General features: G+C 67.1%; 4 protein-coding genes across 5 annotated transcripts; 2 read left to right on the top strand and 2 right to left on the bottom strand.

Annotated features, from left to right (window-relative positions):
- Positions 1-101: 101 nt before the first annotated feature.
- On the top strand, positions 102-5,182 carry SERINC4 (serine incorporator 4). The gene is made up of 12 exons (XM_037395489.1): positions 102-1,072; positions 1,191-1,343; positions 1,753-1,931; positions 2,007-2,086; positions 2,173-2,266; positions 2,338-2,549; positions 2,812-2,907; positions 2,981-3,107; positions 3,416-3,488; positions 3,781-3,832; positions 3,954-4,110; positions 4,559-5,182. The coding sequence occupies exons 1-12, from the start codon at positions 1,022-1,024 to the stop codon at positions 4,773-4,775; spliced, it is 1,491 nt and encodes a 496-aa protein (XP_037251386.1). The 5' UTR covers positions 102-1,021; the 3' UTR covers positions 4,776-5,182.
- Positions 5,183-7,583: 2,401 nt separating this feature from the next.
- Positions 7,584-8,360, bottom strand: SERF2 (small EDRK-rich factor 2). Its single transcript, XM_037396142.1, has 3 exons — positions 8,232-8,360; positions 7,929-8,037; positions 7,584-7,807 (listed from the first exon to the last, which is right to left on the bottom strand). The coding sequence occupies exons 1-3, from the start codon at positions 8,236-8,238 to the stop codon at positions 7,744-7,746; spliced, it is 180 nt and encodes a 59-aa protein (XP_037252039.1). The 5' UTR covers positions 8,239-8,360; the 3' UTR covers positions 7,584-7,743.
- Positions 8,361-8,440: 80 nt separating this feature from the next.
- LOC119151812 (peptidyl-prolyl cis-trans isomerase FKBP8-like) lies at positions 8,441-10,763 on the bottom strand. Its single transcript, XM_037396140.1, is given in 9 exon segments — positions 8,441-8,555; positions 8,652-8,839; positions 8,950-9,053; positions 9,176-9,253; positions 9,324-9,496; positions 9,563-9,780; positions 9,983-10,092; positions 10,094-10,320; positions 10,416-10,763. Coding segments are annotated over 8 exon segments (1,296 nt in total). The 5' UTR covers positions 10,651-10,763; the 3' UTR covers positions 8,441-8,555; positions 8,652-8,688.
- A 220-nt stretch (positions 10,764-10,983) lies between these two features.
- ELL3 (elongation factor for RNA polymerase II 3) lies at positions 10,984-15,258 on the top strand. 2 transcript variants are annotated; one of them, XM_037395370.1, is made up of 5 exons: positions 10,984-11,084; positions 13,331-13,433; positions 13,788-14,054; positions 14,961-15,005; positions 15,081-15,258. In XM_037395370.1, the coding sequence occupies exons 1-5, from the start codon at positions 11,029-11,031 to the stop codon at positions 15,186-15,188; spliced, it is 579 nt and encodes a 192-aa protein (XP_037251267.1). In that variant the 5' UTR covers positions 10,984-11,028; the 3' UTR covers positions 15,189-15,258. The 2 variants fall into 2 exon arrangements, with proteins under 2 accessions (XP_037251267.1, XP_037251268.1); XM_037395371.1 differs by lacking the exons at positions 14,961-15,005; positions 15,081-15,258 and adding an exon at positions 14,279-14,430.
- The last annotated feature ends 887 nt before the right edge of the window (positions 15,259-16,145 follow it).

The raw sequence follows: 16,145 nt of genomic DNA, 5'->3' as shown, positions 1-16,145 counted from the left end.
ACCGCAGCCAGCAGCCTGGCACCCACACCAGTGCTCACGTTCCCCCCACACCGCAGTGTGAAGGGGAGAGAAGAGGAAGAGCAAAAGCAAAAAAAAAGAAAAGTCATGAGCTGAGATAAAGACAGATTAACCTGTGAAGGAAAGGGGAAAACCAAACCCAATCCCAGCGCCGTGAAGGCAGGCGCTCATCGCCTCCCACCAGCGGCCCAGTGCCCAGCCAGTCTCCAAGCAACAGCCGTGCTGGCAGCCAAAACCCTTCCTCTGCCTCCAGCCTCAGCGCCAAGGACAACGCTGTGTCACCGACTGTCCCTTTGGCCGCCAGGGTCAGCTGTCCTGGCTCTGTGCCCTCCCACCTCCTGCCCACCCTTGCCTTCTGGCTGCGGGGGAGAGCAGGAACAGGGAGAGCCCCGGCGGGGGGGGTGAGCCCTGTGCAGCCGCAGCCCCAACACCCACACCTCGAGCTGCCAAGGAGCTGAGGGAGGGTGACGCCAGACCAGCAAGCCCCCGCACAGGGCCTCTGCGGTGGCAACGTGCCCCCTGCCTCCCCCGGCTTTTCCCCAGCTCCTGCCCACTCTAGGGAGGTCTTGCTTCCCAGCTGGATGCACCTCATGCCATCCTCCTGCCCTGCGGGGTGCCCGTGTCCCTTGGGTGCCTTGGTGCCCGTGGGTACCTTTGCACCATCCCAGCCCTTTGGTACCCCCATGACCCCCAGCCACGCTGCACCACGGCACCGCTCTGAGACCAGCCATCCCCACACAGGGGACAGCACCCCGTGGTTCCCCACATGCCACCTGTGCCCCAGCTGGCTGCCGTGGCCTCATCCTGCCCAACGAGGGGCCAGGGTCCCAAGCAGGCATCTCCATGGCCAGGGATCATTGGTGGACCCTGGACAGGCTCCCCACAGAGTGCCCCGCTGGTGGCTGCCAGGAGGTAGCAGTGAGCAGATGGTGGGGCGGGCCGAGCCGACAATCCCCCTAATCCCATCAGGGTGGGGGGGGGGCAAGCAAAGCCAAGCCGGGCCATGGCGGGCACACGGGCACACGGCCGCCTCCTGCACTCCCTACTCTGCCAGGTGAGACTGAGGGGACTGCCAGGGCTGGGGGCTGTGCTGGACCAGGGTGGGGGTGCCAGGCCAGGCTGGGGTGTCAGCTCTGGCCCGTTGGGATCCCTGCTGACCATGCTCCCCCCAGCTGTGCTGCGCCTGCGGCTGTGGCTGCAGCTCCTGCCGCGGGCTCCGTGTGTCCACAAGCACCCGCATCCTCTACACGCTACTGCATGTCCTGGCCTCTGCTGTGTGCTGCCTCATGCTGTCCCGCACCGTGGCCCAGGCCATTAGGGAGAAGGTGACAATGGGAGCTGGGATACCCGGGGTGCTGGGGAGCCAGGGGTCCTGGGGGTGCTGGGGGTCTCAGAGGCACTGGGGGTGGGGGGTGCCAGGCATCCCAGGGGCACTTAGGTGTCCCAGGAGCACTGGGGGTGCCAGATTTGGCACGGGAGCCTGGAGTACTGGCATACTGCGGCTACTGGGAATAACAGGGCTCCTAGGAGTGCCAAGGGTGCTGGACATGTCAGAGGGGAAGGGGTGCCACGGGTACTGAAGATGCATGACTTGCCCAGCACCCTGGGTGCTGGGGATGGAGAAGGTATTGGGAATTCTGGGGGTGTCAGGAGTCCAGGGGTGCTGGGTACTGTGGGCACCAAAGGGTGCTGGGCACACCAGCAGCCCCATCTCAGCACTTGCTGTGCCTGCAGGTGCCCTTCTCGGTGGTGCTGTGCGAACACCTGCCTGTGGGCACAGACTGCGAGCGGCTGGTGGGCTCCTCGGCCGTGTACCGGGTCTGCTTCGGCACCGCCTGCTTCCACCTGGCGCAGGCTGCCCTGCTCCTCAACGTGCGCTCCAGCGCCGACTGCCGTGCTCAGCTCCAAAACGGGTACAGGGGCGGGGTGCAGGATGGGGCTGCGGGGGGCTGCCAGGTCCTGTCTCCCTGATGCTCCCTGCCCCACAGGTTCTGGCTCCCGAAGCTGCTGGTGCTGGTGGGGCTCTGTGCCGCCAGCTTCTTCATCCCTGAGGACACCTTCATCCGAGGTACGTCCCCCACCCTGCCTGAGCTGGCACCTGGACCCCTGCCCATGGCCCTGTGCTAGCTCCCTCTCTGCCCTGTCCCCCCCCAGTCTGGCACTACATGGGTGTCTGCGGGGGCTTCGCCTTCATCCTCATCCAGCTGGTGCTGATCACTGCCTTTGCACACACCTGGAACAAGAACTGGTGAGTGCCGGGATGCTGGGGCGCCGACTGCGTGCCTGTCCGCTGCAGACCCTCACCCGCTCTCCCGGCAGGCTGACCGGCGCTGCGCAGGACAAGTGCTGGTACCTGGCCATGCTGCTGGCCACGGCCGCTTTCTACACCCTTGCCTCTGCCGCCTTCTCCTTCCTTTACAAGTACTACACCCACCCTGCCGCCTGCCACCTCAACAAGGCACTGCTCACCATCAACGGCAGCCTCTGCGGCATCATGTCCTTCATCTCCATCACACCCTGCGTGCGGCTTAGTGAGTACGGCACGGCACAGGCTGCCACATCGCAGGGCTGGCTGTGTCCTGGGGCTGGGGGGTGGCCGGGGGCTCCCAGCTCAGGGCCAGCGCTCAGGCACCCAGGGAGGACCCAGCTCCGCAGGGCTCCCACTGATCCCTTCTGCACCATGGCACAGGGTGCTGAGCAGGGGAGGGGGTTTCCCGGGGCCCACGCAGAGCCCATCTGCCCGCTCATGGTGCTCTAGGGGCTCCATGGACACCTCTGACCCCACCCTTGCAGAGCAGCCGCGGTCAGGGCTGCTGCAGTCCTCAATCATCAGCTGCTACGTGATGTACCTCACCTTCTCTGCGCTGTCCAGCCGTCCCCCGGAGAGAGGTGGGTGCTCCCATCTGCTGCCAGCAGCCCCCCCACCGGGGTGTACGCCCATCTCACCTCCACCTCCCCGCAGTGCTCTACAAGGGGCAGAACCTCACCGTCTGCTTCCCGGGCGTCCGGCAGGACGAGCTGCAGGCGGAGGACACCACCGTCGCTGTCCTGGGGGCTGCCATCATGTACGCCTGCGTGCTCTTTGCATGGTGCGTGTGCCTGCGGCACGGGGTGCGGGGGGCAGAGCACCTGTAGAACCGTCCCCTCTGAGCACGGCCCGCCCCACACAGGGACTGTGCCCCCAGCATGTGGCACGGCCAGCAGAGTCGGGGATGTCCCAAGGGGTGGCAGGGCCACAGCAGGTGGGGCACCGGTGGATGGGCAGGGGCAGCGCAGTGACCCCAGGCATGGCACAGCAGGTCTCCTGCAGCCATGCTGGATCCATGGGGTGGGCTGGGGGCCTGGCACAGGGTGGTGGATGCCCATGTTATGATTTCTGCCTCTCTCTCGGGCACAGCAATGAGGCCTCCTACCTTGCCGAGGTCTTCGGTCCCCTCTGGATGGTCAAAGTGTACAGCTTCGAGTTCAAAGTGAGTACAGATGTTCCCCCTGCCCAGCTGTGCCCTGTGTCCTCCAGCCACAGGCACCCCACACCTGCCATCCCAAGCCCCCATCCCCACGCAGGGCCTGGGGCAGGTTTGTCCAACCAAGCATGGGGGGCTTCTCATGGCACACCCCAGCCTGCGCCGGCTCCTTGGAGCCAGGCAGCCCCAGTGCCAGGCAGGGCCAGATCCTGCGGCAGGGCTCAGCCCTGCAGCAGTGGCCGTGGGGCCAGGCAGCCCTGCCCTGGCAGCAGTTGCCACCAGACTGCTGTCTCTGCAGGAACCCTCCTGCTGCTTCTGCTGCCCCGAGAAGATGGAGGAAGAGCTGAGAGGTGGGTGCAGGGTGGGGGTCCTGGTGGGTGGGCAGAGCCTGTCCTCAGGTGCATGTGTGCAAGCCTTGGGGTGCTGGTGAGGAGGGTGTGCAGGAGCTGCCATGCCCCTGTGCTCTCACAGGTGCTGAGCAGACGTGTGAGCAAGTAGAGGAGCCTGCCAGGGGACAGTGCCTCATCCAGGACGAGCGGGACCGGGTGGTCTACAGCTACTCAGCCTTCCACTTCGTCTTCTTCCTCGCCTCGCTCTACGTCATGATGACCCTCACCAACTGGTTCAGGTAGGGCCCTGCGCTGCTGCCCAGCCCTCCTTGCTCTTGCTCCCCTTCCCTCTTGCTAGTGCAACCACCCGGGCTGGACTGCAGCCCCGTCAGCAGCATCACCCCGTCAGCAACGTCACCCCACCAGCTCCAAGCCGCTCCCCGCGTGGGCTCAGCCTGCAGCACTGCACTCCTCGCTGGCCCCGTGCTCCAGGCAGTGCCAGCGTCACCGAGCCAGTGCCTGCTGGGGAGGCACATGGCTCTGCGCCCACAGACAGGCACTGCTTCCACCAAGAGCAGCCGTGCACTGCAGTGAGATGGGCTGGGGTCTGCAGGGCTGGGGCAGCTCCACAGCAGGTGGGACGTGCCCAGAGCCACGTGGCTGCTGTGCCATGAGGTGACCCTGTGGGGTGGCTGCAGCTGGCACCGGGATCCGTGTCAGCACCCAACACCTGCCCTCTCCCACCAGCTACGAGAACGCCGTGCTGGAGACCACCTTCACGCATGGCAGCTGGTCAACCTTCTGGGTGAAGGTGTCCTCGTGCTGGGCTTGTGTCCTGCTCTACCTGTGGCTGCTGCTGAGCCCCCTCTGCCTCCACAGCTCCCCCCAGCACCAGCGTGGCAGGCCAGCCCTGCGTGTCCTGCGACGACGACGGGCTTCACAGCGCATCAACATCTCCACATAGTCCCTGCCAGGACAGACTGTGCTCAGCCCCGCAGCCGGCAGCAGCCAGGGCTGATCCCTGCCGTGCCCTGTGCCTGCGCCCTGGCCCTGCTGGCCTCCCCTGACACCCTGTCCCAGGAGACAGTGGCATCTGAGAGCGCTGGGGGGTGACCCGAGGGGTGGGTGCTCCCAGGGACACTGGTCCTGGCTGAGCCGGGGACAGCTGGAGCGAGCCGGGTGGTGGGTGCTCAGCCCCGGCTCCCCCTGGGTTGGGGACAGCTGCTGTTGCACACCAGCTCCCAGCCCAGCCACCCCAGCCCTGGGGCCGCTGGGGGAGCGAGGGTCTGCCCCAGCCACCTCCGTGGCTCAGCCCACCCGCTGGCCACGTGCTCATTGTAAATAGCTCCTTGAATACATTTTTATATAAAACTCTGAGCTGAGCCTGTGCGATCCACCCACGCACAGACCACAGCTGTGGGTCTGGGCATGGAGGTGCCTGCAGTGCCCCAGCATCGGCCACGTCTGCGCAGCAGCCACGACCAAGGGCACCTTTGGGGCAGCTCTGCTGGAGAGGGGGGACAAGCTGGGGGGTGGCAGAGCAGGGAGCACTGGCCTAGGGCTCGGGGCTCCAGGAGGGCATTCAGCCCGTAGCTGGTACCCCCAGCACACTCCCAGCTGAGTCCCTGGAGGAGCCAGGGCCACCCAGGACACAGGGGTGACTCCAGCACAATGCGGTGCTGGGTGCACAGACCCAGAAGGTGCCCATGAGCCTGCAGCAGGGCCAGGAGCCGCAGGCAAACATCTGCCTGGGCAGCAGGGACTGCCCCAAGCTGCCTGGCCAAGGACCTGCCCCAGGATACTGGGGACAATGCCAGGCTGTGGGGTCCTGCGGGCACCATGCCCGGCCCTTCCCATGCCACCACAGCCTCTGCCCCTCCCTCTGGGAGCCCCGGGAAGGACAGAGCCCCCAGTACCTGCCAGCACCCGGTGCCAGAGCATCGGGGGGTCCCAGCCCAGCCACGCTGAGGGGCACAGGTTGCAGTGGCTCGTGCAGGATGGAGACCAACACCCATGGCCAGGGTGTCCACCAGCACCCTCAGCACCCCAGCAGGGACAGAGGCAGCACCCGACTGTTCCTCCCAACAGGGGTGAACCTCCAGAGAGAGCATCTGGGGAGCACACCACATAACAGATATGGGATATAGCCAGGCAAGAGAGCTTAAGAGTACTGGGGCTGGGGGTCCTGCTGCCATGCCCTGTCCTGCTCCAGCAGCAGCCCCATGGGCTGGCAGTCACCACAGGAGCAGCAGGGCAGCCCTGGCCTAGCCCTGCAGCAGTAAAACCACCAGCCCCAGGTACCAGAGCATCACCCAGTCCTACTGCAAAGCCTATGGCATGCTGCTCCTCCACAGCATCAGCTCCCCAAACAGCTTGCTCAACGTCTGCCAGTGGATTGAGGACATCTAGGTAGTGGGAAGGGTCCAACAGGCACTGAGCCTCCATGGGGATGGGCTTCCTCAGGGAGAGCTGGGCTGCACCAAGCCCCAGACAGTCCTTGGGGAGCAGGAACCAGGTTGGAGTGAGCTGGGCTGCTTACTAAGCAAGGTGGAGGGAAGCCCCCCAATTTTCCCTTTTACTTAGTGTTTGTGACAGGTCTGGAACCACACTCCGCTCCTGGGCACGGCCCAGGCATGATGCAGCCAGTACACGAGGCGGAGTTCTGCAGCTCCTGGAGGAGATAAGCCACAGGCTGCCAGCCCCACAGAGCCTTGAGCCACCCTCCCTCCCACAGGCTATGGCCACTGATGCTGGTGGGCATCAATACTGACCTGCAGCCCAGTCTGCCAGAGGCAGTGGGGGTCCACACAGCCCACAGGCAGCAGCTGATCAATGAGGTGTGCCTTGTGCCCCAGGGTAGCAGGGACCCTACTGACACCTACTGCTTGCCCAGCCCACAGCTCCCTGTTCTGCAAGACCAGTGCCAAGGATGGCACCTTGCCCAGCGAGGAGCCCTGCCTGCCGCAGCACTGGGCTCTGGGATGTGCTGGGGTCCCCAGGCTCTGTCCTGCCGGGGTGGTGGGACTGGCTGCTGCCACTGCTCCTGGCACTGCAGGGAAGTGAAGAGGATGGTGGGTCACAGCAAAGGCTGCAGCACTGGGCTGGACATCAGCATGCCCCTGGAGGCAGCTCTGCTCTGCTGCTGGGCCTAGCACAGGAGATGGTCCAGTTGCCAGCTTGACATCCTCTCCACAGGCAATCCTCTGCTCCGACTGTGCCCACAGCAGTGGTGCGGAGCAGGCAGCTCGCCCAGCTTCAGCCGCTGTGCCTGCTTGTCCCACCAGCTGCAGGAGAACCTTGGTCCTTGCGCAGGCCTGGCCAGCATCTCCCCAGCCCTGAGCCCTCCTTCCCGCCCTCCCCACAACCCAGCCCTCTCCGGTGCAATCCCTTCTGGGCTTCATTCCTCTGGGCTTCCAGCAATCCCATCCTCCCCAGGGCATTCACCGCAAGCCTCCCCTGCCCCACCAAGCCCACCACCCACGTGCCTGCACTTGGGGTCCCACCGGCTGTAGAGACCCCCCCCCAGGTGATGCCCACGGGGGCAGGCCAGGCCCCATCTTTGTTCCTCACCATGAAGATGCAGCTGCTCCACAGCGCAACAGCCGTGTTGGGTGCATTCGTCCCTCCTCTTCATCAGCACGGAACACGGCCACGGATGCTCGCTGCCAGCTGAGGGGGGGGGCCACGACGGCAGAGCCCCCTCCCACTCCCCGGGCAACCCCAGCCCCCCCGCCCCTCCCGGCCCGGTCACACGGAGGGAGAAGACAGGGCCTGCACGGCTCCACAAACTACTTTAATAGGAGACGGACCCGAGGCGGGCGCAGGGTGCTGCCGGGGTCCCCGGCGGGGCGGCCCGGCCCCGAGGCTGCGCTGGGCATCCTGCCGGCGGGCGGCCCGGCCCCGAGGCGATGGCGGCCCGGCCCAGCCGCGGGCTACTTGGCGCCCTCCTTCTTCTCGTCCGCCTTCTTCTGCTTCTGCTGCATGATCTCCGAGTCCCTGCGGGAGAGCGCGGCGCAGGGCTGGCAGCGGCACCGGCACCGCTTCAGGACCGGGGGGATCGGGGCGGGGAAAGGGGGGGAGGAAGGGGGGGTGTCGGCGGGGCCGGCCCGGCGCTCACCTCTGCTTGCGGGCGGCGGCCGAGAGCCCGTCGTCCCGCCGCTTGCCCTTGCCCGAGTCGCTTTGCTTCTTCAGGTTCTTCTGCCGCGCCAGTTCGCGCTGGTTCCCGCCTGCGACGGCGCGGCCGCCTCAGCACGGCCCGGCCCAGGGCCCGGCCTCAGGGCCCAGCCCCAGGGCCCAGCCCGCGCCCCGGCCCCGCGCTCACGGGTCACGGCGCCGCTCCCTCCCGCCCCCCAGGCCAGCCCCGGCCCGCAGGGCGGGTCACGGTGCCGCTCCCCCCGGCCCGGCCGCAGCCCGCACTCACGGGTCATGGCGCCGCTGCCTCCCGCCCTCCGCTCCGCCGCCACGTCCCGCACTGACCCCCCCGCGCCCCGCCCCGCTCCGCTCTTTAAGGACGCGGCACGGCCAATCGCCGCGCAGAGCCCGCCCCCACCGTCCTCCTATTGGTACACCGCTCCGGCTAGGCCACGCCTGATTGGCCGCAGGCTACGGCTGCCATTCTGCCGGCGGGGGCGAAAAAGCCGGAAGCTGGAGCGCAGGCGCCAGAGCCGCGCCCACGCGCCAGGGGGCGGGGCACGAGGAGGCCACGCCTTGTCGTGACGCAAAAGGGGGGCGTAGCCGCGGGGACAGGGACGGGACAGGGACAGGGACGGGACAGGGACAGGGACAGGGACGGGACGGGACGGGACAGGGACGGCACGGCACGGCACGGCACGGCACGGCACGGCACGGCACGGCGGAGTCGGTGCTTTCTCCTCTCCTCAGTCCGATGCCCGGAGCCGCTGCGGCCCCTGGGCCGGGCCACCGGCAGCCCCGCCTCCATCCTCGGCGGGGCGGCTCCTCCGGGCCGGCTCCGGGTGCGGCGCGGGGCCGCTCAGGCCCGTTCCTTCCGCCGCGGGCGGTGCCAGGGTCCTAGGGGGAGGTACCCGCCGTAGCGCTACCCGGGCCGCCGAGGCCAAGCGGGCCTGGGACGGCCACCCGCCCCGACAGGCAGTCCTCGGTCCACCGGCGCACATACGCACCCAGGGCTTGGCGTCGGCATCGGGTCGTGGTGGGGTTCCTGGGGGGCGACGAGGGCCGCGGGGCTCCGGCGCTTCACCAGCTGCGACAGCTCGGCGTGGATCACCTGCAGGCGGCAGGGCTGCTGCGGCGTGCTGGGCTGCGGCGGGATTCCCCCGACGGTCCCGGTGCGCCCCGAGCCAGGCTCCGACGGGACCCCCGGCGCCCCCGCAACCCGGCCGGCCGGACCTTGTTGGCCGGGTCCAGCTCCAGGGCTCTCCTCAGGACGGCTGTGGCCTCCGCATCCCGGCCCTGCTGTGCCAGCAGCTGCGGGGACAGGAGCGGGCGGTAGCGGGCGGCCGGGGCGGGAGGCGGCGGGGGACGGCGCGGAGCCCACCTGCCCCCGCCGGAGCAGCGCCCGGCCGTTGTCCGGGCTGATGCTCAGAGCCGCCTCGCAGGCCGCCAGCGCTTCGTCCGGCCGCTGCAGCTTCAGCTCGGCGGCCGCGCAGTTGTTGAAGCACTTGACCCGCTGCTCCCGCAGCTCCTCTTCCTCCTCCGGCCCGGGGGGAGCTGCGGGGGCGCACAGCCTCAGCGCCCTGGCCTCGCAGCCCCGGCCCGCCCCCCGCCCCGTCTCACCAGCGACGGGCCCGTCCAGGGCGCGCAGGGCCAGGCGGTAGGAGCGCAGCGCCGCCATGAAGTCGCCCCGTGTGAAGTGGAAGTTGCCCCGCTCCCTCCGCTGCGAGCCCAGGCGCAGGCGGGTGGCGGGCGGCAGCGTCTGCTTGTCGGGGTCGTCCCGCACCTCCAGCAGGGTCACCTCGAACAGCAGCGGCGCCTCGGGCGGCACGTCGGGCTCCCTGCGGGCACAGCGCGGGCTGCGCCTGCCCCCCCGGTCCCCTGTGCCCCCCCATCCGCTGACTCCCTGGTCCCCCTGCACCTGCCCGTCAGGTGACCCTGTCCCCAGTCTCCTGTCTCCCCCGGCCCCCTGCCTCCCCGGGTCCCCCTGTACCTGCCCGTCAGGTGCCCCTGCCTCCCAGGCCCCCTGCTCGCCCGCCCTACCTGCCCGAGCGGCCGTAACCATATGGAAAAGCGGCAAGGAAGAAGGAGACCTCCCCGGGCTGCATGGTGGGGACGCCCAGCTCCAGGGCCTGTGGACGCGGGCACGATGGGGCTGGCCGGGCGCGGTACCGGGCAGCGTTCAGCCCGCCCCGCGTCCTGGCCGGGGCTGACCTGCACGACGTCGCCATGGCCCGGCACGAAGGTGAGCCGCGGGTCCCGCTCCACCAGCCCGCCGTCCTCCAGGGCACCCAGCACCTTCACTGACACCTCCTGGCCCGGCCCCGGCTGTGGCCCGCCCTGACCGTCTCGCACCACGCGCTTCCGCAGCAGCCGGTCCTCTGCAGGCGAGGGCGGCCCTGAGACCCGCCTCGGGAGCCCCCCGAGGCCCGGCACCCCCGGCCCGGCACCCCCGGGGCCGCCCGCGGACGCTCACCTGTCAGATCGCTCCAACCGTCGGCCGTGAAGAGCGGCCCGAAGCCGCCAGGGCCCGGGGCCGCCAGCGCCTCCAGCCGCCGGTAGAAGGGCCGCTCCTCCTCGTGCACCGACGGCAGCGCGATGGCGGCGTGGGGCAGGTGGAACCGCACCCGCCTGCCCCGGCCGGGCTCCCGCGGCCGCCGTCCGGTCCCCGCCTCCCTCTCCGGGGAGCCGCCGGGCGAGGATCCCGGCATGGCCCGCCGCTACCGGGAGTCCTCGGTGCGGCCCCCCCGGGGTTCGACGGCGGGGGCCCACGGCCTTCAGCCCGCACAGGGCGCGTCGCCGCCGGCCCCGCCGCACCGCGACTGCCCAGGGCGGCCGCCGAGCGCATCCCGTCGCGCCGTTACCTAACACCGGGAAGCAGCTCAGCGGATTAGCCGGGGCCGCCGGCAAAAATAGCCGGCTCAGGCTGAGCCCCGCCGCGGGGCTCCCGCCGCCGCCCCCCCGGGACCGGCCGCCCGGCCCCGCCCGCCGTGGCCTCGCACTCGGGACTATGCCACGGCCGCGGGCGTTGCTTTGTGGGCGGCTCCGGTACCGGGGCTGCGGGCCGGGCCCCTGGCTCAGCCTCCTGCATGTGTGGCTCTCGGCAGCGGCGGCACGGGTGCTGCACGGCTGCGGGCGGCGGCAGGTGGGACTGGGCCGGGTGGGGGGCGTTGGGGGGAACTGGGCATGGGTGGGACTCATTGGTGCCTGCTGTTGTTGCAGGGGGCGTCGGGGCCCGTGATTGCCTTTCGGGGCAGCCAGGGGGTGAGCGGGGGGACCGGGGAACCCAGGGCAGCTGGGGGGTGAGGGGGCAGCAGGGGACCGGGGGGACCAGAGAACCCAGGGTGGCTGGGGGCTGGGTGGATCGGGGGCAAACTGGGGAGCCCAGGGCTGCTGGGGCATGGCAGGTCATGATGAGGGAGTGGAGGGATGAGGGAAGGGTGAAGGAACCAGGGAGGCCGGGTATGGGGGGGCATCAGGGTGGGTCGAGGTCTCACCGGTGGGCACAGGGGCCAGTGTGATGGGGTGGATCCGCCGTGCCCCGGGGGATAGGGGTCTCGAGGGAGCCCCAGCCCTGATGGCCTGTCCCACTGGCAGTACCTGACGGTACTGGGAGGCCATGCGACCCCCCCCACGGCTCTTCATCTTCTCCCTCTCCTGCTGCAGCCGGAATGAACGAGGGGCCAGCTTTGAGTGCATGCGGCTGGCCATGCCCCAGTAAGCCCACCAGACCCTGGTGGTCTGGTTGCCAGCCCTCCCATCTGTCCATGCTCAGGGCTGTGCTGGTGGCACAGCCTCGGGGTCAGCCCCAGCCCTGCTCCCACTGGTGAGACAGGCAGGAGCGCTGCTCTGGAGCACCAGTTCCCACCAGCTGGGTCTGCTCCCACTCTCCTCATGGTTCCCAGTGGCCCTGGCCAAGCAGCCTGGTGCTTTTTGCATCTAAAAGTCCCCACCGCCCTCCCTGAGCTCACAGCATCCCGAGCTCACAGCATCCTGAGCTCCCGGTACCCATAGCGGCATCCCAAGTGTCAGGGCAATGGCCTCTGTGTGGACTGGGATTTTGGAGACAGTCTGGGGACAGGCTCCCTCCACCCTGGCTTTCCTTGGATGCCCACCTTGCAGGGCCATCTCCAGGCATTGCGCAGGGCTGGGCGGAGCAGGCTGGGCTTGGCTGGCAGGCGGTGGTGTCTTCTCCCAGACTAGGTCAGGGCTGGCTGGGCGGCCTGGGCAGCATCCAGGCAAAAATCATGGTCTGTGCCTGGGAGAGCAGCTGCCCACTGCTGCAGGAGCCTGCATCCCTGGCGAAGGAGCCCTGCAGCAGAGCAGTTGTTGAGCTCAATCCTGCTGTGCTTGGCTATGGTTAGTGGGGTGCCGTGGGTGCTGGTGGCCCAAATGACAGTGTGGGCTGAGCCTCTGCTGCCTACCAGGCTGGGGTTTTGATGGCTGTGGGGGACCCTGCTCGCCCCTTGGGACCACAGTTCTGCCTCCTCTGGGACCAGCTGGTCCCCAGATGCAGCAGCAGCTGCTCTCGGCAGCTCTGCACATCTGGGGGTGTCAGGCTGCAGCAGCGAGGCAGCAGCAGCACTGGGAGAGCTGTGCAGTGTCCCTGTCCCTCAGCTGGGGGGGGGGGGGGGGCTGCTGTGGAGGCACGGGGGCTCGGGGGGGGCGGTGTGCCAGGACTGATGGGGGAGGAAAGCAGGACCTGGTGTGATTCTCCTCTGGGGCTGACCCCACTCTGTCCCGATGTGTCTGCAAGCAAAGGTGTCACAGCTCCCGAGAAGGCCAGCGTGACCAGCCTGCTGAGGAAGGGCTCTGCCTGCCATGTCCCCAAGAGCAGGAACCACAGGCCTGCAAGAGCCAGCCCCAGGGTGTCCCTTCAAAGCCTGGCTCAGCCCCATGCCCGGCAGCCCCGTTGCAAGCAGGAGCACGTGCAGCATCTGGAAGGGATGATGGCGGGCAGGCCATGGCCACCCAAGGAGGGCAGGATGCCAGCTGCGGTCCTGCGCAGGTACCGGGGTGCTGCACCATGCCCACCCGGCCGCGCACCCCCCAGGGCACAGGGCTGGATGCCACTGGCTCCTGCTGCCGCCTGGAGGGGACCCTGCCAGGCCGGGTGTGGGAGGACTGGCCACGGAGCACGGCCCAGGAGCGGTGGCACAATGCCCTGCAGCAGCACAGGTAGGGCCCTGGGGCAAGCAGCAATGAGAGCAGTGGGGTCTGGGGGGGCTCGGTTGCTGCGGGCATCTGGCCATGGGCACGATGCATCTACTGCCAGGTACTCAGCACTCTTTGGGCAAGGCTGGAGCCACCCCTCTGCTGCCCAGGCACTTGGTGTTTGGAGATACTTTCCCCAGCCTTGGTCTTTGGTTTCTGCTGTCTCTCGTGCCCCAGGAGCCAGGACCACAGTCCCTTGGCCCCATCCTTCCTGGTGCCTCCGCCCCAGCCTCCAGAGCATGGCTCCCCTCAGGCCACCAGCAAAAACCTTCAGGGGGTGGTAAGTGCTTTTGGGCTTTGGCAGCAGAAATCCCCCAGGGTGCGGGGGTGTGGGGAGAGCCTCATTCAAGGCATCAGGATTATTCTTCTCTGTGCCCCCTTCCCAGAAAAGGCCCCCTTGCCCCCCAGCCCAACCACCCCAGGGCTTGGGACTCAGCCCCTGCCTTGTGCCCCAGCAGTGCACAGCCCCAGCTGTGACCCCCCCAGTATAGCCCAAAGGACAGGGCACGCCTGAGCGCTGCCACAGTGCGAGGGATGCAGCAGCCCTGGGCCGCACAGGCTGAAGCTGGCAGGGGACCCGGGTCCTGGGCAGGAGCCTGGGACAGGCCTGCGGCAGAGCAAGTTTGTCTTTCAGAAGCGCCTGGCACTGCTGGATTTCTCAGAGCTGAGAGCCAACAAGAAGCCCTGGACCCCAGTGTCCAGCCCTGGCCTTCAAGAGTGGCACTGGAGCTGCCCACAGACACTTGGCACACAGCAGCCGGGAACGTGGGGCCAGCAGCAAGGTGGGCTTCTGCCCCCCAGCAGCCGTGCCGGGGAGCTGGAGAGCCGCAGGACGAGGAGGCACGCAGTGACTGGGGAGAGGGTGCCCCATGCCCGGAGCAGCACCACGCTGCTCCTAAAGGTGAGGGGCTGCCTGGGGGTGCAGGCAGCCAGGGACACAGCCCCACCAGCTCATGCAGCAGAGGCTGGGTCAGACCCCCGGGTGCCCTAGGGGGAGGTGGGAGGCCCAAACCAGGGCTGCTGGCAAGCAGGGAGGCTTTGGCCAGGAGGCCGAGGCAAACATGGGGACAGTGCAAGCCTGGGTGAATCGCCCAGCCTCACAGCCTGCGGCCATCTCTGCCGCAGCTGCATCCCCTGGGATCTCCCTGGTGGGCCAGGGGCTCTACACCCACCAGAGCCGTGCAGCTGCAAGCTTGGCTTTGTAGAGGGGCCTTCCAGTGAGCCCAGGCATGGGACAGGTCCTGGCCGAGGTGGAGGAGAGATGCTCCAGAGCACGTTAATCCTCATCATCTTCTGCTCTTTGCCAGACACCAGGTCCCAGGCTGGCAGCTCCACCTTAGCAGAGATCCTGGATTACTTATGGTAAGAACACTTGGCACCAGCTGCCACGGGGCTCCCTGTTGCTTAGTGTAATTTGGCCCAGCTCCACAGCATCAGGCGGGCTGAGGCGAGCTACCTGCCTCCCCTCCAGTGGCGGCAGCAGCAGGGCAGGGGGCTCAGTTCTGCTGCAGGGGTCCTGGAGGCCCAGGGAGAACAAGTATCTCCTGGTCACGGCAGGAAATACTGTACCGTCTGCTCAGTGGAGCAGCGCAGTGCTTACAAGGCAGCGTTCAGCGCCGACTACGCGGAGTACCGCCATCTGCGTGCTCGCGTCGGTAACGTGAGCCAGAAATTCATTCAGCTGGGAGCCAAAATGAAGATGTTGAAACAAGGAATGGAGGAACGCAAGGCAAGCGGGAGACCTGGGGCAGGATGGCACAATGCAGCCACGCGGTGGTTCTGCTCACCTACTTCTCTTGGGTTTCAGGCACTTGAAGCTACAATTGTGCATGAGCACAGCCACTTCAAGAAGGTGAGGCTGGATGCAGGGCAGGGGCTGGGTTCCCTCCCAGAGGTGATCTGTATTTTAATTTTTTTTCTCCTCCAGACTTATCCTAGCTACCACCAGGAGAAGAATCGCTGCGAATACCTCCATCAGAAGCTGTCTCACATCAAAAGCCTGATTCTACAGTTTGAAGGAAGCGGGAGCTCCTAGGCAAACTGCTGCTGCAAGTCTTTTTTCTTTGCTCACCAGGACAGGTCCCTGAAGTGGTGGAAGAAGCAGATCCCTGAGGGTACATTAGATTAAGGATGAGGTTTGGGAGTGCCCTGCTGCCATCAGTGCTTTCTCCAGTGCCCAGGTGCGTGGCTAATGCATGGGACAGCTGCCGGGCTGCTCCAGCTGCCTGCTGCCCTGCATAGCCTGGGGCCAGCTGGTCTCCAGCTCCCTGCTGGAGTGCTGCAGTGGAGAGGCAGAGCTGGGCATTCAGAGATCCTTTGCTGAGGCTGTGCCAACCCGCACAGATGTGTTTCTTAAACCTTTTGGTGGCAGCTGCCCTCTCACAGGGTTGGGCCAGCTTTCCATGCAGGTCTCTTGCTGAAAGCAAGGCCCGTGTCAATCACGCTTGCTGAGTTAACCCAAGTCCTTGCTCAGATACCTGTTTCTCCTCACCTAAAGCATCATTAGCTTCAGCTTAATTGCAGCACACGGTAAGGGACACCTGAGCAGCCACCAGCATAAGGCCCTTTCCCATGTCCTTTGTCCCTCTTGCCAGAAAGCTTCACCAAGCCCGTGCTTACTTCAACCCTGCTGGTCCTGGCACCGATGCTTACTAAGGGAGGGCTCTGGGCCAAACACGATGAAGAACTGAACTCGTGCTTAATAGCACACAGCTTCCAGCAGGTCTGAAGTCACAGGTGAGGGAGCAAAGCAAGGATCAGAAAAGCTTCCCGTCTCTCCCTTGCCTGCCCAACAGAAGCTAGTACCCTGTCTATTAAGGAAGCAGTGCTCCAGTTTGCTGATGCCTACCTTCTGTAAAACCAGTCAGAAGCAGAGCTTACCCCGTTCCTTGCACTAGTGTCTTGAGGTCTGCAGGGGTGCTGCCAGCCCAAGGTACAGGGACCACTTGATGTCACACACACCCCCCCTTCCCCAAGGTGCCTTGACGTCTGT

Source organism: Falco rusticolus, chromosome 7 (genome assembly GCF_015220075.1).
Source record: "Falco rusticolus isolate bFalRus1 chromosome 7, bFalRus1.pri, whole genome shotgun sequence".
NCBI classification, from domain to species: domain Eukaryota; kingdom Metazoa; phylum Chordata; class Aves; order Falconiformes; family Falconidae; genus Falco; species Falco rusticolus.
The sequence above is the reverse complement of the archived record's forward strand: the minus strand, read 5'-3'. Positions and strand labels throughout refer to the sequence as shown.